This window comes from Stomoxys calcitrans, chromosome 3 (genome assembly GCF_963082655.1).
Source record: "Stomoxys calcitrans chromosome 3, idStoCalc2.1, whole genome shotgun sequence".
NCBI classification, from domain to species: domain Eukaryota; kingdom Metazoa; phylum Arthropoda; class Insecta; order Diptera; family Muscidae; genus Stomoxys; species Stomoxys calcitrans.
This window is the reverse complement of record NC_081554.1, coordinates 163,714,909-163,738,945: the sequence shown is the minus strand read 5'-3', so window position 1 is coordinate 163,738,945 and position 24,037 is coordinate 163,714,909. Positions and strand designations below refer to the sequence as shown.

General features: G+C 41.5%; 1 protein-coding gene across 3 annotated transcripts in view; it reads right to left on the bottom strand.

Moving 5' to 3' along the window:
- Positions 1-1,888: 1,888 nt before the first annotated feature.
- Positions 1,889-24,037, bottom strand: part of LOC106088610 (sodium/hydrogen exchanger 9B2) — a 161,882-nt gene continuing 139,733 nt past the window's right edge. For all 3 annotated transcript variants that reach the window (XM_059365396.1, XM_059365395.1, XM_013254204.2), the window contains 4 exons: positions 5,950-6,371; positions 2,813-3,580; positions 2,386-2,740; positions 1,889-2,324 (listed from right to left, as the gene is read on the bottom strand). In XM_059365396.1, coding sequence (XP_059221379.1) covers positions 2,164-2,324; positions 2,386-2,740; positions 2,813-3,580; positions 5,950-6,371 — 1,706 coding nt within the window. In that variant the 3' untranslated portion in view covers positions 1,889-2,163. The remainder of the gene's footprint in view (positions 2,325-2,385; positions 2,741-2,812; positions 3,581-5,949; positions 6,372-24,037) is intronic.

The window sequence follows — 24,037 nt, the reverse complement described above, 5'->3', positions numbered from 1 at the left end:
AATGAAACATCTGTGGCCAATGCTTTCCCTTAAGTTTGTAGTACGACGGTCCAAGAATTTCACCTCTCACGTCGTAATACTTATGCACCCAAACTGCTTTTATTATCCATTACCTCTTGATCTTACAACCAATGAAAGTAGAACAGAGGCTTATTTCATTATTCCATGCACAAAACATTCAGGCATTTGAAGCCTGCTTTAAGCAATCTAATTTGTTCAAAGTAATTGTACCGGCCCACAAGAACACTCGGTGAAGAGCACTGAAGCAGGATTAAATAGGAGGAATATACGCAAATACAAGTATTTAACGCATAAAAGAACTCCACCGGTAATACGCTTACATACATAAGGTATAGTACAAACTACATCTATAGCTCTACATCCCGTATGAAGCACAAGTTCAACTACGAACGGTTTTACCCCTAATATACGCTATTGGAGCTGCAGTTACCGCGGCTGCTTGCACCAGACTTGCCCTCCAATTGGTCCATGTTAAGGGATTTTAAGTGTACTCATTCCAATTACAGGGCATCTAATATTAGTCCTGTATTGTTATTTTTCGTCACTATCTCCCCCAGCTGAGAGTGAGTATTTTACGCTCCTGCTGCCTTCCTTAGATGTGGTAGCCGTTTCTCAGGCTCCCTCTCCGGAATCGAACCCTAATTTCCCGTTACCCGTTGCAACCATGGTAGTCCTAGATACCACCATCAAATGTTGATAGGGCAGACATTTGAAAGATCTGTCGTCGGTACGAGACCATACGAGGCCTTTGATAGGCTTTCATCGCTTTCTTGGCCTTTGACTTTTTCTTGTCTCGAGGGTGCCCTTCGCTTGACACAACAATATCCCGTGCACGCTGCCTTGTGAGAAGAAAGCTTCTAGCTTTAGATTTCTCGGTAGACCTCTGGTCCGTTACCGACCTCTTTTTAGATGCTGGTTTCGCATGGGCGTATCACGTATCTTGACAAATAGCGAGGATTCCCACTTTACATGATCTGTAGGTTTCGACCCTGCATGTCTGTTTTAATGTCCTCCTGATAAGGTCCGATGCATGTTTAGTTTGATATATTGCTATCTTTCTGTTCAGCGTCTCAAGGTCCTCCAGGATAGGTGATTCCGTCTGCAGTGACTTCTTTAAAAGTGGCGCCCCCTGGCGTCACAAATTAAGATTAACTCCCGGGTTTTGGTCGTTATTTTGTACCAAAGAAAGCATTGCCTCCTTCGTTGGATTGAAATACTCACAATTAAAAATCAATTATGTTCAAGCCAGGACACCCTGATGTATGCGCCGAGATGGCCCCACTGGAGTGAATTTTTAAGCGTATTTTCTTTATCTATTAAAACATTCAACATCTATTTAAACCGATAAATTAGTCTTTGCCATTTACTTTTTTGTAAATGTCGCTCCGACTCTTTTTCAAATAGTCCATTCGTAGGTTCCAATTTTGCACCACTTTTTCGAGAATTTCAGCCTTTATTCCACGAATAAAACGTGTAATGATATACCAGCCCATAAACCACACCAAACTGCGTTTTCGGAATTCATCGTTAATTATTGTGCGGCATGAGTCTATTCTTTACCTCAGATATGATAGTTTAGTAAGTTTTTCGTTGACGAAATGGCAGAGTATACTGAACACTTTTCACTTTCGCCCATAAACCACACCAAATTGTTGCGTTCTCGGAATGCAACGGTAATTATTGTATGGCGTGGGATTGTTTTCCATCCCAGATGCAACAGTTTTGTGAGTTTCACCATGATGAAATGGCAGAGTATACTGAACAGTTTTTACTTTCACCGATGGACACAAATATCAACCAGTGCTGCCACACCGAAAACTTAACTCATAAAAAATCATACTTTCCATACGATAACATAAATCTGATCTTGCTTTTTCTGACGTTTGGCATTTATTTACATTACAAATTAACATTGAACTTAACATGTAACAAATATGCAAGAAAGGGACCTTATTGGAATGAATACTCTGGAATCAAATACTTTGTAATATATAGCTTAGCTAGATAAAAATTTTCCCCCGCAAAACAAAGATCTACACAAAATTTTAACTATAGCTCAACAAGAAAAAAAAAAAACACAAAAGAACAAAAAAATTAACAACACTAAACAGAAAAGAGAGACTGACTGATAATTTCTATGTTCTACTTATTGTAAGGTGAAAAGGAGAGCGGAGGTATATGGGTATTGGTCTGGGTATTATCTGCCGTTTCCTTATCCTCGGGAATCTCGGGGTCTTCACGCTCTTCCTCCTCATCGATAATACTAATGTCGCGCATAGAAGGACGATGACTGCGGCGCCAACCTTAAAGAAAAAAAGAGAAATATTTTTGTAGAAAATTTCTCTAAAATATTTTTCATCTTACCTTCGATAACTTGGGGCTGTTTAGTCTTGGTCAACAGTTTTGTGCCCGAAACAGAAATGAGAATGGCTCCCAGGGGTGCTGTTAGCACAATTGAAAGTACAGCCATGGTTTGTACAACATAGGCATAGTGTTTTTCATCCTCACTGGCATTGACATCCAAATGCTTTAGGGCAACTGGGCCCAAAGCAGCTTGTACGGTGGCCTTTGACATCCAGGAAAGGGCAACGAAGAATTTCTCTTTCATATTAAGACGATCACCGAAGGCAATGCCGGCTGTACAGAGAATGCGCAAAACTGCACCGCCTATAATACAGCCAACACCCACAGAGACAATATCGGGATCCAGTTCATTGATCTAAAAATAGATACAAAAAAAGTAATGAATAAAATTTATTTTAAATCTTCAAATATTTTTTCGGATAGTCACCTTCACCGTGGCGCCAGTAATACCAAATAGTATGGGCTCGAAAATCATCCAAAAGATTTCAAAGGCTGTTGAAACTGGATTATCTTCAACCTCCCAACCTTGTTTGCACCAAAACAAATTCGAGACAAAGGCAGCAAATACCACCGCCAATGGACCAGCACCTTCATAGCCAATTTCTTCGCTGCCATAGATGGCAACCAAACCACCCGAAAACAGCATTATGGTGCGCATGGGTACCACATAGGAATCACCCTTTTCGGGGAAGAATCTGGCGATATAACCCCAAATGACACCGAAAGCTAAACCGCCAATGATGCACACAGGAGCCTGAGAGATCTGATAACCGATACCACGATCCGAAAACATTACACTGCTGATAATACCAAATACAGCCACCGAGAGGGCATCATCGATACCGGCAACGGCTATAATCAAAGTGGGAATACCCTTGGCAACGCCATAGCCTTTGGTGCGCAAACGAAATAGACATGGCACCACCACCGCAGGGGAAACGGCTGCAATAATGGAACCCAAGAGGAAGGCCCAAACCCAGGGTAAATCCAGTAAAAAATGTGTAGAAACCCCTATAATGCAGCATTCCACAATCCAGGGAATTATACCCAGCTTAAGAATAGTCTTGTACACCTTTTTAAAGGCTTCAGGTTCCATTTCGAGACCAGCTCGAATTAAAATAATCGTCAAGGCAAATTTGCGGAGATGAGCAGTGACTTTGGAGAAATCGCCATCTAAATTGGTCCAGCCAACATTCTGTAAAAAGAAATAAAAAGAAAAAATTAATAACTCTATGAAAGGTATCAGAGATTAAATATTTTAAATTCTTGGGTCCCTAGAGGGATACATTTTTTAACGGAATAAAGATCAACGACATTTTCAGTCGCCAAGAATTTAATTTATCAACCCAATGATGATGCCTCCAGACGCGTTTCTAGTCTTTTGAAACATCGACATTTTCACATGACACAAAGTATTTCTAACTCCTTAGATATGCCAGATAATTAGCCTTTACACATGCCACATTTTTAGCCATAGAATGATAAGTGAAAATGAAAAATTGCCAACTTGCTCTTACAAAGAGTTTTCCCGTCATTTTAGCTAATACATAGATGATAGCTTAAGAAACTCCATCTTTCTAGTCCCAGAAGGTTCAACGATTTTCTGTGCTTCTAATTACATCTTTCTAGTTATCTGTCGATAACTTAAGATTCTGTTATGGTCATCCTTCTAGGCCCCAAGTATTACCAACTTCTCTAGACAAATCGTTTTTTGTCATTGAAGTCTTTGCAGAAAAAACAAATAAAAAGGCGTTAAGTTCGGCCGGTCCAAACTTTGCATACACACCTTTCGTCAAAATCCGGTGAAAAATGCGTACCTTATGCCCCATAGCAGCTAAACCGGTCTGCACCATATCTTATTATATATGTGCCTTTTAGGGGCCAAGACTTTAAATCGATATATTGGCCTACATGGCAGCTATATCCAAATCTGAACCGATTTTGGTCAAGTTGCAGAAAATTTCGAATATCCTAACAAAACTGTCCCAAATTTCGGCGCCATCGGACAATAAATGCGCCTTTTATGGCCCCAAAACCTTAAATCGAGAAATCGGTCTGGATGGCAGCTATATCCAAATCTGTACTGATTTGAGCCAAATTGAAGAAGAATGTCGAAGGCCCCAACACAACTCACTGTCCCGAATTTCGGCAAAATCGGATAATAAATGTAGCTTTTATGGGCGTAGTACCCTAAATTGGCGGATCGGTCTATATGGCAGCTATATCCAAATCTGGACCGATCTGAGTTAAATTGACGAAGGATGTCGAAGCAAAATCGGATAATAAATGTGACTTTTAGGGGCCTAAGATCCTAAATCGGCGGATCGGTCTATATGGGGGCTATATCAAGATATAGTCCGATATAGCCCATTTTCACACTTAACCTGCTTATGGACAAAAAAAGAATCTGTTCAAAGTTTCAGCTCAATACTCTATTTTTAAAGACAGTAACGTGATTTCAACAGACAGACGGAGCCCCATTCTTCGGTGGTGGGTATAAAAAACCATTCAAAGAACATGTCAAAAGCGATCCATGGTGTAGGGTATATAAGATTCGGTCCGGGTTCATTTCTAACCATTAACCACATCGTCATACGTTTCGATGTGAAGTAGGACCCTGATTAACGAGAGTTTTGTGTTCTCATCCTTTTGTCAAATGTCCATTACAAATCTGTGTGGAACAAAGTGGGCTGCAGCGTCTTAAGATACCATAATGAACATTTATTACCATCTTTTAGTTTCTGCTTGTGAACCTTCTAGTAGCACTTATCTCCCTGGGAGGTAGCTCCCTATCTCCTTGCATCCCTATTAGGAATTGAAGTGGCAACTACGGTAGGGTCTGAGAACACCATTTGGATGTTCTCCTCATTAGTTTGATATTTCTAAATTGTTTCCGCTCCTGCAAATCCAACATGTAGTTCTCCTATATATTCGCCTTTACGGGCTATGTACAACATTCTCTTGAGCTTGAGAATAAAACTAAGTGAATGGTCTAAGAGGACCCGATTCCTATACAATGTACCGTAAGTGTTGTAATTTATCCATTCTTTTGCGAAAGAATGAATAGAAGCACGATCAGCTCGTCGAGAAATATGGGGTTAATATGCAAATATTGAAAAGTTATTCTATGGCAAGCGAAGGTTGTCTGGATAGCAAGTCTTTAACTTTGTGTGTGTTGTTGATGTTAGATGTCTCTTTGAAGATATGTTGGCTGTTAGAATTTAACTTTCTCTTACTGCGCTATAAGAAGAGGTTGAATAACAAGACCCAACATTTAATTCAGAGGGCATGCTTCTACCATTCCACTCCTCACTAATTAATGGGTAGGTGGAAGCATGAAATCTTTTGGTGGCATAGCACTCTGATGACGCCCTTGGCAAAGGCCGAAATCGCGATCATTGCAGCCCGCCCCTTGATACATTGAACACACCCCAAATGTTGAGACTCTTTAAAGTGTTTTTGTTGTTTTGTTTTGAAATAGAAGCAAGAAATAAAAACACATTGGTCTAAGCTGGTTAATCCAACTACAAAGTTGCAATTTATCTTAAAAATATTTCAACTCACCTGAAACAGAATGCCCACCAACAGCATGCCTATCAATCGCGGTAATGTAGTCAACGATATTAAGTAACCACCAAAATTTGCCGCCACCGTTAATACTACCAAACTGAATAACTGCCCACCAGGGGCAGCTGATTCGCCTATAATCACATAGGCGGTTATCCACAATAGAACACCGATCAAGATGAGCACTACAATGCGGGAAAATTGCCGATAAGAGGGACACAAGGGATATGGGAATAACTTTTGCCAATGTGGTGGTTCCCATGAGGGTGTAGACTCTTCGCCGCGACACTTCAAACAGAAATTATACAGCCAGGATTCTTCAACGTTACTGCTGTAGTTGGAGGATTGTTGCTGTTGCTGATGTTGGGCGATTTTGGCATTAAGAGCATCGAGCGCTGAACTTTTGTAGGGACGATTATCTGCAAACAAAGGAAAAAAAAAATGGAATAAGTAGAAAGAAGTTGAATCATGAAGATAATAAAAGTAGGTTGGTAACTAATAAGGGCTCTGATTGTACCGGCTTATCCAAATCTTAGCTTTGGACTATGAAATGCTTTGTATATATGTACTTTTAAGCTTTAGGAAAATTTTCCATTTGGCCCCACATTTTCATAATTTAACCATTATGACGTCTTTATGCTTTTAAAAAGAAGTGTAAAATTTGTATTTACTTAATCTCAGTGTACACTTGAGGTGTTAGCTAGCTAGCTATAAGAAAATTTTCCATTTGGCCCAACCTTTGTGAAATTTCACAATTCTGACGTCTTTATCGCTTTTAAAAATTTTAATAATATTTACTAAATCACAGTATAAATTTGATTTCTTATATTATTATCGCTCTTCCTCCTAGCTCATCATCAAGTCCCATGCCCATGTTTTCAAGATAATGTTTCCACAAACACTTCAACTGATATCCAAAAGCTAAGCGTTAATTGCCAAAGTCAACAAGAGGTGTGACAAACATCGACCTGTAGGAAAAATACCAAAATGAGGTAAATGACGAGTGGATGTCTTGTCTTGTTTAATCATCGATCTACTCCAATTTGTTGGTCTGTCTGTCTGACCAAGCGTTCAGATAAACACAGTTTTAGTCATTATCTTTGGCATTGTCAATGATACCATCGTCTTATACGGAGTTGGTCAGGCTGGCAAGACAACCTTCATTTTCTATGGGCAGCATGTGCAGCCACTTATAACTCAAAGCTTTTAACCCAAATTTTCCACAAAGTCTATTAGAATTGGTTAATAGATCTTCAATTGGCATTATCAGTTTTGTCAGATATAGTAAGCAATACACTCATGTTCTAAATGCCCAAGATAATGGCTTCAACTTATAGGTGTTATTAATTTTTGTTATTTGAGATAATCATTTGTTAAATAATCTATTTTCAATGGTTGTATTGGCAACAACAATAAAGACAATTTTTTTAAAACAAGGGAAAGTTTAACCAGATAATGTACTGCCTATATCTTCAACTTGTTTTGAAGGTGGTTTTCTTACTTATAAAAATAGCTGTAGGAGGGGTGGACTAATGAGTAGAAGAAATAACAGGTAAAAGCGTGCTAAGTTCGGGCGGGCCGAATCTTATATACCCTCCACCATGGATCGCATTTGTCAAGTTCATTGCCCAGTATCTCTTTTTAGGCAAACAAAGGATAACGGATAAGAATTGCTAAGCTATATCGAACTATGGTCCGATTCGGGCCACAGATGATTTGAATGTTGAAGACCATAGAAGAATCCATTCTGATAAATTTCAGCCAATTCGAATAAGAATTGCACCCTTTAGGGGCTCCCGAAGTAAAATCGGGAGATCGGTTTATATGGGAGCTATATCAGGCTATAGACCGATTCACACCCAATAGACACGTATGTTAAAGGTTATGGCAGAAGCCGTTGTACAAAATTTCAGCGAAATCGTATAAGAATTGTGCCCTCTAGAGGCTTAAGAAGTATAATCGGGAGATCGGTTTATATGGGAGCCAAATCAGGTTATGAACCGATTTAGAGCTTACTTGGGATCAGGGATGAAAAAAAGTCAGTTCTTTAGTACTTTTTTCAGTAATTTTTCCCACCCGAAGAGTAACGTACTACACTCACGACCGATTTAGTACCGGATGCTTTCGAGCATTTTTTTTTTTTTTACTGACAAGGAGTAACTCTCTCCGGTATCTCTTTATAGGCAAACCAAGGATAACGGATAAGAATTGTTAAGCTATTGGAGCTATATCGAACTATGGTCCGATTCGGGCCACAGATGATTTGAATATTGAAGACCATAGAAGAATTCATTCTGATAAATTTCAGCCAATTCGAATAAAAATTGCGCACTTTAGGGGCTCACGAAGTAAAATCGGGAGATCGGTTTATATGGGAGCTATATCAGGCTATAGGACGATTCAATCTACATTTGACACATATGTTGAAGGTTATGACAGAAGCCGTTGTACAAAATTTCAGCGAAATCGTATAAGAATTGCGCCCTCTAGAGGCTTAAGAAGTATAATCGGGAGATCGGTTTATATGGGAGCCAAATCAGGTTATGAACCGATTTAGACCTTACATGGGATCAGGGGTTTTCAGTACTTTTTCACCCGAAGAGTACCGTAGTACCCCGCGACCGATTTAGTTCCGAATGCTTTCGAGCATTTATTTTTATACTCACCACCGAAGAATGGGGGTATATTCATTTTGTCATTCTGTTTGCAACACATTGATCCATTTCCGACCCTATAAAGTATATATATTCTTCATCAGCGTAAAAATCTTAGACGATCTAGCATGTCCGTCCGTTTGTCCGTCTGTTGAAATCACGCAACAGTCTTCAAAAATAGAGATATTGAGCTGAAAATTTGCACAGGTTCTTTTTTTTGTCCATAAGCAGGTTAAGTTCGAAGATGGGCTATATCGGACTATATCTTGATATAGCCCCCATATAGACCGATCCGCCGAATTAGGGTCTTAGGACAATAAAAGCCACATTTATTATCCGATTTTGCTGAAATTTAAGACAGTGAGTTGTGTTAGGCCCTTCGACACCCTTTATGAATTTGGCCCAGATCGGTTCAGATTTGGATATAGCTGCTATATAGACCAGTCTCTCGATTCAAAGTCTTGGCCCCATAAAAAGCACATTTATTATCCGATTTCGCTGAAATTTGACACAGTGGTTTATGTTAGGCTTTTCGACATCCGTATCGTATATGGTTATGATCGGTCTATACTTGGAAATGGCTACCAAAAAAACCACTATTTTTTTGTTCTACATGATTGAACAATGACTTGTACTTATTAGACCCCTCAATATCCGTGTCGAATTTGGTACAAATCTGACCATATTTCTATAAAGCTGCTATGATGGACCATATGGGCCATAAATTATGCATTTTTCTCCGGATTATGATGAAAGATGGTTTACATAAATACCCGAGGTGGTGGGTATCCAATGTTCGGCCCAGCCGAACTTAACGCCTTTTTACTTGTTTTTACTGACAAGGAATTTTTAATTCAGAAAACACATCACGCTAAAATATGGATATTCGATTGTTAGTCAATCAAATCGTTTGGAATTTTAATGGTGCAATAGCAATTCTTATTTAGATAAAAACAAGTAAGAGCGTGCTAAGTTCGGGGCGGGCCGAATCTTATATTTTCAAGCCGCTAAGGTAGCGTTTAGGCTGAGGGAATTTGGTATGCTGAGAGAGGGCAGACATTACCACTGCTCCATTCTAGAGGCCATGGATGCAGCAGATAAGGTATAGACTACCTGTCTCCAAGACCGATTCAGTAGAGGTTGTTCCGAATGCGCTTTTCTGTAAGGGAAGTGTGGGAGTTGAATAAGACCTCGGTCGTCACGGGCGGCTCCAGTATAGAGTCAGGGATAGGACTGCGGGTTTACCTGGGGACAGTCACCTTTGGTATGTAAGTCATACTGCCGACGAGTGCAAGATCTTTCAGGCATATATGTGTGGCAATACGTTGGCAGCCAAGAGATCCGGAGAATGGTCCTGCCACCTTCGAAACCCAGCATGTATGTGTACATTAGTGCGCCCTTCAAGGCCTTGAATTCCAAGATTTTTCAACGAATTTTTTCAACCTGTTGATGTATATATTCCGGGTTATGCCGCTAAGTTATCGCTTAGGCTGATTGAGCTTGGCATGCTGAGGGAAGGCGGACACGGCCACTGCTCCATTCTAGACGCCATGGATGCAACAGGTAGGCTGAAGATGGTTTCCGACTAAAAGTCTGCAAGATCGATTCGGAACAAATTGTTCCGTATTATCTTTCCCGGAATGGAGGAGTAGGTGGCGTATGTTGTGTTTGAGTTGGATGTAAAAACTTCTCTTCAAAGAGGTGTCACACTGCGTCACGCCGTTCAGACTCGGCTATAAAACGGAGTCCCCTTATCATTGAGCTTAAAACTTGAATCGGACTGCACTCATTGATATGTGAGAAGTTGGCCCCTGTTCCTTTGCTCATGGGCAAAATTTGCATTTTACTCGGAGACCTTAGTGTTCTGGGAAATGAGAAGGCGGACGAGTATGCCAGGAGGGAATCCTCATCAGCAAGCAGACCTGTGACCGGTCTTGACCACTGTCGAACTACTGAACATGGTAGAGAAGATGGCCAGTGCAGAGGCAGTGACAGGGTGGGAGTCTGTGGATGATTATCGGATTGCCAGGACACTCCGGCCGGGTGTAGACCGGAAGATCACGAGGGAGTTGCTGGCCCTCGAGAAGGGATCAACGAGTATGAATACAGGAGTCATAAACGGACACTGTGCGATAGGCCGTATGGCCGTGAGATTGGTAGTCCCGCCCAACAACTATTGTGGTGGATGTCTTGATAAGGATGAGGAGAAGACAATCGAACACCTGCTCTGCTCATGTCCGGGTCTACGGGGGCATAGGCTAGGATGGAAAGCCTATGCCCACGTAGGCGGGAGGCTGTTCTTCTTCGACTTTGGCGAACTTGCAGATATGTCTCTGGGGCAGTCTCCTCAGACGTGGGCAAGACGGTGTGAATTTGACTTGGAATGCATTGAGATATTCAACACGCTGTAATGCATGCGCAGACGAGGATTACCAATGCTTGGCATTTGGCAAGTAAATACTTGAGTGAGTGTGGGCTTGCACTCCGGGGAAGCACTCGCGTGGAGGCGTGATAGATAGGCGCTTGCTACCTATTTCATTCCTATATATCCAGGATTTTTCATATCTCTGTCCCCTTAGGGCGGAGCGGGGGCAGTGTATTTCATCATGATTTTTTTGCTAGGGTGTACTAATGGACTGGACTGGCCTCCGAGTAAACTCACCCTTCGGGATGGGCTATCCATTCAACCTAAAGCTATATCCAAATGTGAAACGATATGGCCCATTTTCAATTCTCAAGGACCTACGTCAATGAGAAGTATCAGCGAGTGTGGACTTGCACTCCGGGGAACCACTCGCGTGGAGGCGTGATAGATAGGCGCTTGTTACCAAGTTTATTCCTATATTTCCATGATTTTACTGAGGACTGAGTGGGGGCAGTGTATTTCATCATGATTTTTTTGCTAGGGTGTCATTATGGACTGGACTGGCCTCCGAGTAAACTCACCCTTCGGGGTGGGCTATCCATTCAACATAAAGCTATATCCAAATGTGAAACGATATGACCCATTTTCAATTCTCAAGGACCTACGTCAATGAGAAATATCAGAGCTATCGTAATTTCGATAGACTTACTGATATGGCTAGATCGACTGAGAAGGTCCGAGCGGAGCTTAAGTCAGAATGGGTCAAAAACCTGATATATTGGGTTGCCCAAAAAGTAATTGCGGCTTTTTCATATAGTCGGCGTTGACAAATTTTTTCACAGCTTGTGACTCTGTAATTGCATTCTTTCTTCTGTCAGTTATCAGCTGTTAATTTTAACTTGCTTTAGAAAAAAAGTGAAAAAAATTTTATTTGATTAAAGTTCATTCTAAGTTTTATTAAAAATGCATTTACTTTCTTTTAAAAAATCCGCAATTACTTTTTGGGCAACCCAATAGTTGCCTAATGGTGACGACATTTGTGAGGAACTATGCCATTTGTAATAATGGTATGGCAGTCATGTAAAAACTTCTCCACAAAGTGGTGGCGCACTGCGGCAAGCCGTTCACACTCGGCTATTAAAAGTTCGAACGGAGCTTGAGCTTAAACTTGAATCAGACAGCACTCATTGATATATGAGAAGTTTTTCCCTGTTGCGTAATGGAATGTTCATGGGCAAATTTGCTATACAAACCATATGCCACATGAATTATTGAGAGCATTGACCGAAATGTCATCCTATGTGACATCAATTTTTCTTGCAGGGTCCATTTATTGCTTCTAACCTACATTTTATTCAGCGTTTGGAAAACTTAGTCTTGGACTTGGCCAAAGTTGACGTGATATTTAAAAAAATAATTTCTTTGCCTTCTTCATTGCTTCCAATATTTTTGCTTCTTCTCGTATTTCAAACGTAAACCCTCTTTGTTTGCCTTCTGCTACTCATCGATTAGTGCTTATGGCCATATAAATAAATACATTACCAATTGTCGCCCTCTACGTCCATTCAAAAAGTTTCATAAATTTTATATTACTCAGGCTATTTGTACGGTTCTTAATCATTTAATCCCCGTGATTTACCACCCAATTAGCCCCATCAATCATTAGAGTTTTCAAGAATCGCAAGCAATCGCTGTTGTAGCTCGACCACTTTCGTCGCTAATCGCATTCCTTGTGGCGTCTAATCAATCATTCAAGGGGTTAATGCTGAAAGCAATGCCACCCCCTTTCATCTAAAACACCACCACCAATCATCAAGCCTTCTTCCCAGGCCATCATAAATAAATTGAATACAGAAGGCTAATCTATCGTCATGGTCTATCGTCTAATCTTTATTGCCCAATCAAATTGTAGTGGTCAATATATGTGCGACGATAGTAGCTCTGTCGGTGGTCTATACCTCATCTATAAATGACCTGATTGTAAAAAATCTATTTCGGTTTTAGTAAATCAAATATTTCGGGGAAAGAGATTTTGTGGGGTGGGTTTGGGCCAGCAAAGAGAAAAAAAAATAAACACTTCAACATAAGCAGCCCTTTTGTTATAGTTTTGTTTGGGTGGAGTGAAGAATTGGGTTGATATCTATCAAGGTTGCCATCAATTGGGAAATATCAAAAAGGTGATTTGTCAAAATAAAATGTTTCAAAATGGCTGTTTAGAAGACCAAGAAGTTAAATCGGAAGTTCGGATTTAAAGCAGAACAACTCGGACCATATTGTGCACCGATATTGGCAACCGTAACAGAACTTTATCTGTGAAATTTCAGCCAAATCAACAAATATTTGCCACCTTTAGAGGCTCAAAAAGACGATTAGGGCGGTTCGTTTATAAAGTAGGAGTATAGTTATTGGAAATCATAATCAATCATCACCTGCAGCCAAATCGGATAATAAATTTGACCTCTAGCAGCTGACGAAGTCAAATCGGGACATAATCATCTTTGGAAGCTATAGCATGGTTTTGGTCGACTTAAAACCAACATGACACTGATTTTAAGGTCATAACAGAGCACTTTATGCCTACATTTCAGACTTAAAGCATAATTAAGCCCTCTGTGATTGAAGAAGTAAAATCAGAAGGTCAATTGGGTTCAGTGTTTAACGTGGGAGTTGTGAATCCCCAATCGGGAGCGTCCCCGTGTGGTGGATAGGCAAGGGAGAGAGGAGGTGTCATAATGCTCAAAACAATATTGGGTTTTGGGACCGCATCAGGGTAGGTCATAACGTCCAAATATGTTTTTGGGTGTTATGTTCGGCCACCGAGTAGGTCACTGCATCCCATCTAAGCTTTCTAAGTGGAGATGGAGTGTAGCGCTTACCTCATTAGGGTATCTTATATTGAAACAAAATTGACAAAAAGAAGCATGAGCAAATAGGCATGACGAAATATTACTCACGGTGAAGGGAGCAATAAGCCCAATAGCGTCGGGGCGAATAATTCTACGAGCTATGAGTCGTCGAGATCCAGTAATCGTGAACCCACTCCTGAAGATTCGGGTGCCCTGGCACCTGCAGTCGAACGTAGTGTTTCGAGCTACCGGGCGCGTTCACAGGTTGCGGATAGTGGAATGGTCCATACGGAGTAGCTATAACGGCAGTGTCGGACAATCAGCGGTATCGAGTGGAGAGTCTCAGTGAAGTCGGGTGGCACCGGCGCTTGCACAAATGCTGAGTGCCTGTGATGCTCGATATGACAAGGCGAGTTATTGGCGCCTTTAAATAACTAATGGCCACCTTGTTTCTGCGGCGATCGGTCCTTTGGACCGGAACAAGTTTGCTCACCTACAGGAGCTTGACGAGGATCGCCACCTCCACATGAAAATGTGGTTACAACAACAACAACAAAACCAAAAAGCTAAGCGGGCACAACGAGACTAAAGGCCAGCCCAATAGGGCCAAAGTGCATGATGTTTCTAGGTATACAACTGGCACCCCCATACTTCTACGGAAGCTGGAAAGGAGAACAGGTTTCCCAAAAAGAATAAGGGATGACGATAGAGCATATACACATATGTTAATAACACAGCCGTTTGATTCTCCGCCACTACAATCCTCGCCGTAACTGCAAAGACTGGTGACGAAAGCAAAACAATGAGAGAAATGAGTTACTAGTGAGTTACAATGCTAGAAAAGTTATAGTGGCAATTTGAAGTCGAACACACTTGGGCAATTTTAGTCTATTATCTCTGGTGAGAACTGAACCCCTGCAATGGTAATCCGAGCTCTTTTCCCACTGGAGCGGTTGTTGTTGTTGCAGCAGTGTGTTTAACACTGGGGCGCCAACATTTGCCGATGAAGAATTTCATCGGATCAATCCGATACGTACAACCGGCGGCTATGGGATTGTCCGGAGCGTTAAGGTTATGATGATAATTTTGTACCATTTTCTGAACGATTGAGGGCGGGAAAGGATGACCTCTTTCAAGGCCATTGTTCCATCAGTTTCTGAAATAAGGCGAATGACTATGGCAGGCTACTTTGGACTGCCCAAGCATAAAAGCCATTGAGAATACGATGGACACCGCATTAGCGGTGTCTATAGAAGATAGTTGATGGCTTAGAGAGTGGAAATTAGTCCTAGAAAACCATGGGATGACCCGGTGAATGGGTTACATGGTGAAAGTACATTCAAGTGGGGCATTGCCTCACAACTTCACCAGTGAATTTAGTGTGTCAATAGCGCAGAGTGTGTAAAAATTCTCTATCAATACAAAGGGTTCTGAGTTCGGCTAGCCGAACAAATGTTCTGTCGTAGCTAATTAAAGTAAGTAAATATCCATACTTGAAATAGGTCTGAGACTCCGGGTGATGACTAAAACACTTAAACCCAGGGTTGTGTAGTCGAATGCAGATTCAGAGTCCGATTCGAAATTGCATAAGGCTTTGGATGCTGATCATGTGAGGCCGACGCTTGGCAGAAGTTGAAAGGAGCGTCTCGGACATTTGGCAGCAGCTGTCAGATTGTGTTAGCTACCTGGCCACCAAAGGTTGGAGGGAACAAGGTAGCTGACAAATTTGCCGGGAGTCGAATGCAGATTCAGAGTCGAATTTAGATTTAGAGACCGATTTGAAGTTGTATGAGGCTCTAGATGCTGGTTATGTGAGGTCGAGGCTTGCCGGGAGCTGCAAGGAGCGTCTCGGACTTTTGGGAATTGGTGTCAGATTGTGTTACCTCCCCGGCCACCAAAGATTGGAGGGAACAAGTTGGCTGACGAACTTGCCGGGTTTGAATCGGAGACGCACACTGCGAGTGCTATGGCGATTGTGAGCAATTCTCTGTGCTGGCTGTTTAGAAGGGTGGATGTCAATTACGGCGAACACAGACCCTGTCACAGAAGTCCTCGGGACGAGGTCATCGTTTGTCTTGGGCCCGAAGAAGCACGGTCTTAGTCTGTTGGTGGGAGTCTTGACTAGCCACAGCGATGTCAGGTCGTTGACATTTTACACTTTTGTCATTCTGGATTTCTGTAAGGACCTAAGTGTCGATACAAGCCTAAACAGAATGTAAAGCGTCGCGTTGAAAAATGCAACTCTTCAAACAAATGTCAAAAAAATCAATTCTCAAAATTTAAACAATTTTTAGCTTTGACGACTAGAAACACTACTTTAAGTGCGGCAGCACGGAATGGCGTTTGCTTTCAAGTGTCACAGTTGAAACATTTTTGACAAATCCGCGCTGCTTTTGTGGGATTTGTGCGCAGAGTTACATTTTTGAAACGCGAAGCTCAAAAGTAAAGCTCAGCGCGCTCATTCTGCCTTGGGGGTTTTTTAGCTTCTGTGCCGCTTGCGCTAGCGTTTCGATTTTCTCTCTCTCTCTCTCACTCTCTTTCATCTCCATGCGAATTTGCTTTTTCCATGTGTCAAAGTCTCTATCTCTATTTTTTTCGCTCTCTCATATTTCATCTTTCTCTAGGACGAATACAATGAATAGAGAGAGCCCTAGTGAAGCGGCTGGTAGCTACAGTTGTTAAGTCCTTTAACATAACCTAAACATTTTCCGACTCCCGCTTCAAAATTTGATTTCCAGCCAACTCCACAGTCCTGGTTTCTACTGTTTATAGACATAAATTCCGCTTCTGTTATTTCACCACCCTAGATTTCGCAGATAGAAATACTGTGGCTTAAGGGAAAATGTGGTCTACTATTAAGACACTCTCAAACCCAGGCAGAAGGAGATATGGGACCTCAGTGACTTTTGGAGACGTTGAAGTGGGTAATTCGAGAAGATGAGCGAAATTGTTCAACTATTAATTTATTATGCATGCCAAGACTGATAAGGCGAGGAGAAGTGTCACGCGTCGCATACATGTTCCTGGAGGGAATCTTAACAACGAAAACGAAGTTACAAATGTCATTTGCAGATCCGAGTCTATTCACGTGACCGTGCGTGACCATGATAGAATTGAAATTCTTTATGCTTGAGCGTGAGTGAGTGACATTATGCTTAAATTATAAGAAATCACGACTCGCGAGAAATGTCTACTTAGAGAAACCACGACTCACGAGAACAGTATGACTCAGAAGGTACTCATGACTCACGAGAATATACTAAATAAATTGAGAAGCATGCAAAATATTACAGGGTGCGCCAGAGAAACTAACTTATTACAATTAAATTCCCGAGCGGTGAGTTGGAAGGGGACGGGCCGAGGTGGTCGCATTACGAGGGAAAGCCCTCAAATTTATTTCTCTCTCCATTCAGTTCCCGTCATACTCTGGTCTAGGAAACAGCGGGCCTTCGCCGAGAGCTTGTTCTCTAACGGTCACCCACTTGTTGCTACGCAACGTGCTTTCCGCGCTCGCTTTGAGATTCCTCCTCACAGACTCGTTCCTGGCCGTGATTCGAAGTGTCATTCGGAAGTGTCACTAAACCCAGAAATGTACTTCAACGGGCCATCATAACTCTGGAAAATGTCCAAAGAGTGAGGCAGTCAGTTGTGCGTTCTCCCCTGCGTTCGGTTCGCAAACACGGAATTTCCGACTCCACTATTCGACAAATTCTCCATCAATACCTTAAATTTCATTCCAATAAATTGGCTGTTGTGCCAAAATTAACTGGACGCGATTTTGTCGCCCGTCAAAATGCATGTGAAGTGCTGACTGACAACCTGCCTGAAGACGCGGAAATTATTCCAGTCAACTGCGTTTGTATACAAATCATGAGTGAACGTATCTCCAGCATTGGTTAACTCTATTCTCTATTCTACACCATTGAGAAGGCATTGAGATTGCAGCATATGAGGACGGTTGTACGACCTCATGGCATTCAGACGGCATTGAGATTGTAGCATATGAGGACGATTGTACGACCTCATGGCATTTCCGTTGGAACGTTGGAGTCGCTCAATCCTACTTTGGTTAGGGTAAGGTTGTGTCTCTGGATATATCCAAGGCATTTAATAGGGCCTAGCACGGTACACATTATCAAAGCATGTCGCATTTGGTGTCGGTAATAGCTTCTTTCGATTTATTTCAAACTTTTTCAAATGGGTTCTCATCCAATGAGCATAATTTGATCGCAGGTGCACCCTAGGGTTCTGTCCTTTCTTCTTCTCTTTTTCTTAATTTCATCAACGATCTGTTGAGTCAGACATCGAATGCGATCTACTCATTTGCTGATGACAATAATCTCTGTAATTCGTAGTCATTCGACCATAGGCCGAGTCTTCGAGAGATTGATTGTCCAGGTTATAGACGATACACTCTGCCAGGATTTGCCAGCGATTTCTGAGTGGGGTCGAATGAATCGAGTAGATTTTAACGCACAGAAGACTCAGTGCAGTTTGTTGTCACACTAACGATTCGCTTACCCACTATGATCATCTTTGTCTATCAACGGTATAGATGGTTAGCAATCAGAAGTTCTTGATGTACCGGGTAGGAAAATACAAAGTGATGTCCGTTGGGCTAAATATGTATTTGAAGTGTAGAAAGAAGCATTAAAGTGCTTAGGCTTCCTTAAACGGTGAAATAACTTCTTCACTCCTTCTGATCTTCTTTACATCTATACCACTTTTATAAGGCCAAAGATGGAGTAGAACTCACATGTATGGGCTGGAGCTTCAAAATCATCCCTGGAGCTACTGGATCGTGTACAGAGAAGAGCGATGGCGTTGATAGGCGACAGTAGGGTATCCAACTCTATTGCTTCCTTTGAACGTCGTGGCAATGTTGGTTGTGTGGCTCTGTTCTATCGGTACTTTCATGGTGTGTGTTCATCTAATATTCGTCTTCTTATTCCTGATGTAAGAATGTTTGTCAGAAATACTAGACATTCCAGGAACTCACAACCGTTTGTAATTGATTGGCCAGCGGACCGGACAAGGAATTATAGAGAGAATTCTTATTTCGCCCGTACCGTTCGTATGTGGAATAGACTTTCGGCTAATGTTTTTCCCACCAACTATGACATCTAGAAATTTAAGACAAATGTCAATAAACACTACATCCTTTTCCCTTCCTCCAATTCTTAGTTTCCATTCACCAACGCAATGCACGTCTTGGTTGATAGAAAAACAAGTAAGAGCGTGCTAAGTTTGGCTGGGCCGAATCTTATATACCTTCCACCATGGTTCGCATTTGTCGAGTTCTATGCGCGGTATCACTTTTTAGGCAAATAAAGAATATTGAATAAGAATTGCGCCTTGTTGGCGCTGAGAAAGCAAAACAGGACATCGCTTTATATCGGAGCTGTATCAAGCTATTGATCGATTTAGACCATATTAGACACGTATGTTGAAGGTCATGAGAGAATCCGTTGTACAAAATTTGTTCAAAATCGGATGAGAATTGCACCCTCTAGAGGCTCAAGAAGTCAAGATCCCAGATCGGTTTATATGGCAGCTATATCAGGTTATATACCGATTTTCGCCGTACTTGGCACAGTTGTTGGAAGTCATAACAAAACTCCTCATACAAAATTTCAGTCAAATCGGACGAGAATACCGCCCTCTACAGGCTCAAGAAGTCAAGACCCAAGATCGGTTTATATGGCAGCTAAATATATCAGGTTAAATACCGATTTTCGCCGTACTTAGCACAGTTGTTGGAAGTCATAACAAAACTCCTCATGCAAAGTTTCAGTCAAATCGGACAAGAATAGCGCCCTCTAGAGGCTATATCCAAACATAGACCGATTTGGACAATACTTAGCGCAGTTGTTGGAAGTGATACCAAAACATTACGTGCAAAATTTCAGTCAAATCGGACGAGAATAGCGCCCTCTAGAGGCTCAAGAAGTCAAGACCCAAGATCGGTTTATATGGCAGCTTTATCCGATTGAAACCATACTAGGCAAAGTTGTTGGATATCATAACAAAACACGTGCAAAATTTTAGCCTAATCGGATAAGAATTGCGGCCTCAAGAAGCTCAAGAAGTCAAGACCCAAGATCGGTTTACATGGCAGCTATTGTATATCAGGTTATGGAGGTTATTCAAGCAGCTAGCTTTACTCCTTCGAAAGTTAGCGTGCTTCGACAGACAGACGGACGGACATGGCTAGATCGAAATAAAATGTCACGACGATCATGAATTCATATACTTTATGGGGTCTCAGACGAATATTTGGAGTAGTTACGAACAGAATGACGAAATTAGTATACCCCCATCTTATGGTGGAGGGTATAAAAAGATCTCTGTCACCAAATCTTCGGATACATTGTTCACTAAATAAACACAGGAACTATACCAGCAATAAATTCTTTTTGACTTCATATAAGACACTTGGACGATCAGTGGTGAACTATGTAGAGACAGTGTGGACTCGCCAGCCGGACGAATTGCCGCCCTGGCAAGCACCCCCTGAGCAAATTTCCTGTTACAACAACAACTTCATATCCTTGTGGATAGGCAATCAGCACCTAGAGACGTTAGATTGGATATTTTTATGAACTTGATCGGTTCAGTTTATCAAACAAGTCTTAATAGCATTCGCAAGGATATGCCAGCGTAAGCGGTAAAAACAACTTAGTGAATTCCGTTTTAGGAGACTATCCGAGGCCAGAGAAGTGTGAGCAAAACCAGGGCACTTCTGGTGGATGCATCCGTCTAATTTCTTACTGGGCTGGACTCTATGCCATCATGAGAAACTTCTGACCAGGTTGTAGCCACGGCCCTCATGACTTATGTCAATCCCATTGATTGCCCTGACGGAATTCTTTATCGGCAAGGGCTGCCGCCTCAGTGTATAATACACAACAACAACAACACGACATATGTATGTCACTTGTTTTTTCTGACCAGCAAATCCTACTAAAATTACTCCCAGTGCACTTTGGACGTATTCCATCCAAGTTGCAGAGTTCTTAGATCCCGATATAAAGCAAATTAAGGAAGAAACATCATGTTGTAGTGGAGGTCACCGTAGCGCTGAGGTTTGCATGTCCGCTTATGACGCTTGGGTACGTATCCTGGCGAGAACATCAGACAAATTTTTCAGCGGTGGTAATACCCTCCCAATAGGCGCCAGGTAGCCGAGTTGCAAACGTGCTCGGTTTACCAGTGCAGGGGTGGTGGGTTTGATTCCCACCACAGTCCTCGGTCTGGACCACAAAGGACTTAGAATTGTCCAAGCGAGTCTATATCGCACTGCCACTTTTACCTAACCTATTCCCTCTGGTGCTGGCGATATTTGTGGGCCTTGTTAAAACTTCTTCCCAAAATTGTGTCGCATTGCGGCACGTCGTTTTGATTTGGCTATAATAAAGAGGTCCCTTAGGAGCTTAAACTTGAATCGGACAGCACTCATTGATATGTGAGAAGATTGCCCTTGCCCCTATTCCTTAATGGAATAGCCGAGTTGCTAGCGTGCTCGGATTACCAGTGCAGGGGCCGTGGGTTCGATTCCCACCAAAGGCCTTGGTCGGTGGGTACTACAATGGACTTGAAATTGTCGAATTGAGTCTATAACGGACTGCCACTCTTACCTAACTAAACCTATTCCTTACTAGTGCTGGTGACATTTGTGAGCTATTATGCCTTGTAAAAACTTCTCCCCAAAGATGTGTCGCATTGCGGCACGTCGTTCGGATTTGGCTATAAAAAAAAGAGGTTCCTTATGAGCTTAAACTAGAATCGGACTGCACTCATTGATATGTGAAAAGTTTGCCCCTATTCCTTAATGGAATGCTCATGGACAAATTAGCAATTTTTACATCATGTTGTAGTAGGTGGATTTTAGATTTGTCGTCCACCAGACGATAACACCATATAGCATTATGAGTGTGACAACTGCAGTATACAGCCGTTACATATCTCTGTTCCTTAATGGAATGCTCATGGGCAAATTTGCAATTTTTACATCATGTTGTAATAGGTGGATTTTAGATTTGTCGTCCACCAGGCGATAACACCATACAACATTATGAGTGTGACAACTGCAGTATACAGCCGTTGCGTGTCATGAGTTTTAAACCCCTTAATATTGCAAATAACCCTTTTGCTGGCAAGATTTGAGATAAAAAGCGGCAACTCCTAAGCATTAACCAATCCACCCATTCCATCTTCCATCTCCTAAATGTGTGAGGCTGACTGACTATTCACTTGGGCCATCCAACATCCATCATAAATAATCGTAAACATTGCTCCTTTGTTTGCCGTGGGAGTATTGTAGTCGTAAAATACTCGTAATTGTAGCGCATTTTAAAATCGTAAATGTAACATGCAAAATAAGCAGCTGTAATAAAAGTTCTTTTTTGTGGGCGGCCATTTGGGAGGTTTAAGGTATATGGCTTTATTTATGCCTTTAAATGATGGTGTGTATATTGAAAAGTCCAACCGTTCACCCCTAAGTCTCTACCTTCCTCAGCCTGTTGTTGAGTGAATCGTTCAAGTACGAGTATCCCATTCAATCATTCAATATCAAAGGGTGTTGTGTACGTACATCCATCGTACCGTATTCCCAATAAAATGAAGTGAATTGCTGGAGGAGATAATTGGAAGATATTTGAATTTGATGCATTCCAAATGATTACAGCTTTTGCAAAATGCTAAATGGTCCATAATGTGTATATTTGCGGTTATTAAATGGAAGTACGTGAAATGTAGCCTAAAGCTGGTAGTTAGCTAAGTAAGCAGCTACACGGACCGTTTGATGGTTATTGGTGAAATGATAAATTGGCAGCAATAAGAAGGCAATTGAAGTGGATGGCATGGCATTGAGGTAAGGACTTTCATTTTCGTTGGCTTTTATTTTTTTTAATGATGCTAAAAAGTGAGACAATTTAAAATGGCGGTAATTTAGATTAGAGTAAGTTTGTCTACCATTAAAGTCAGGGGATACTAAAAATAATAGAGCGAAGTAAAGAAGGACATAGATTTTCTATGAAGTTGAACTGTCAACTGTTGAAGCTACTGAATGTATAAAGGACAAGTAAAAGCTAGTAAATTTTGGCAGTGCCGTATCTTATATACCACCATGATCGGATAAGTTCTTTGAATGACTATTTATATCCACCACCGAATGATGGAGGTATATTCATTTTGTCATTCCGTTTACAATACATTGAAATATCCATTTCCGACCCCTTGGTCGTCGTAAAAATCTAAGACGATCTAGCCACGTCCGTTCGTCTGTCCTTCTGTCTGTTGAAATCACGCTACAGTCTTTAAAAATAGAGATATTGAGCTGAAACTTTGCAAAGATTCTTTTTTTGTCCATGACTAGGTTAACATCGGACAATATCTTGATATAGACCGATCCGCCGATTTAGGGTTTTAGGCACATAAAAGCCACAATTATTATTCGATCGCGCTGAAATTTGGGATAGTGAGTTGTGTTGGGCTCCTCGACATCTCAATGCAATTTGGGCCAGATCGGTCCAGATTTGAATATAGCCATGAATATAGCCACGTCATGACATTTTAAGTCGAACTGGCCATGTCCGTCCGTCTATCTGTCTGTCGAAAGCCGCTAACTTTCGAAGGAGTAAAGCTAGCCGCTTGAAATTTTGCACAAATACTTCCTATTAGTGTAGGTCGGTTGGTATTGTAAATGGGCCAAATCGGTCCATGTTTTGATATAGCTGCCATATAAACCGATCTTGGGTCTTGACTTCTTGAGCCTGTAGAGGGCGGTATTCTCGTCCGATTTGACTGAAATTTTGTATGAGGAGTTTTGTTATGACTTCCAACAACTGTGCCAAGTACGGCGAAAATCGGTATATAACCTGATATAGCTGCCATATAAACCGATCTGGGATCTTGACTTCTTGAGCCTCTAGAGGGTGCAATTCTCATCCGATTTTGAACAAATTTTGTACAACGGATTCTCTCATGACCTTCAACATACGTGTCTAATATGGTCTAAATCGATCAATAGCTTGATACAGCTCCGATATAAAGCGATGTCCTGTTTTGCTTTCTCAGCGCCAACAAGGCGCAATTCTTATTCAATATTCTTTATTTGCCTAAAAAGTGATACCGCGCATAGAACTCGACAAATGCGAACCATGGTGGAAGGTATATAAGATTCGGCCCAGCCAAACTTAGCACGCTCTTACTTGTTTTTC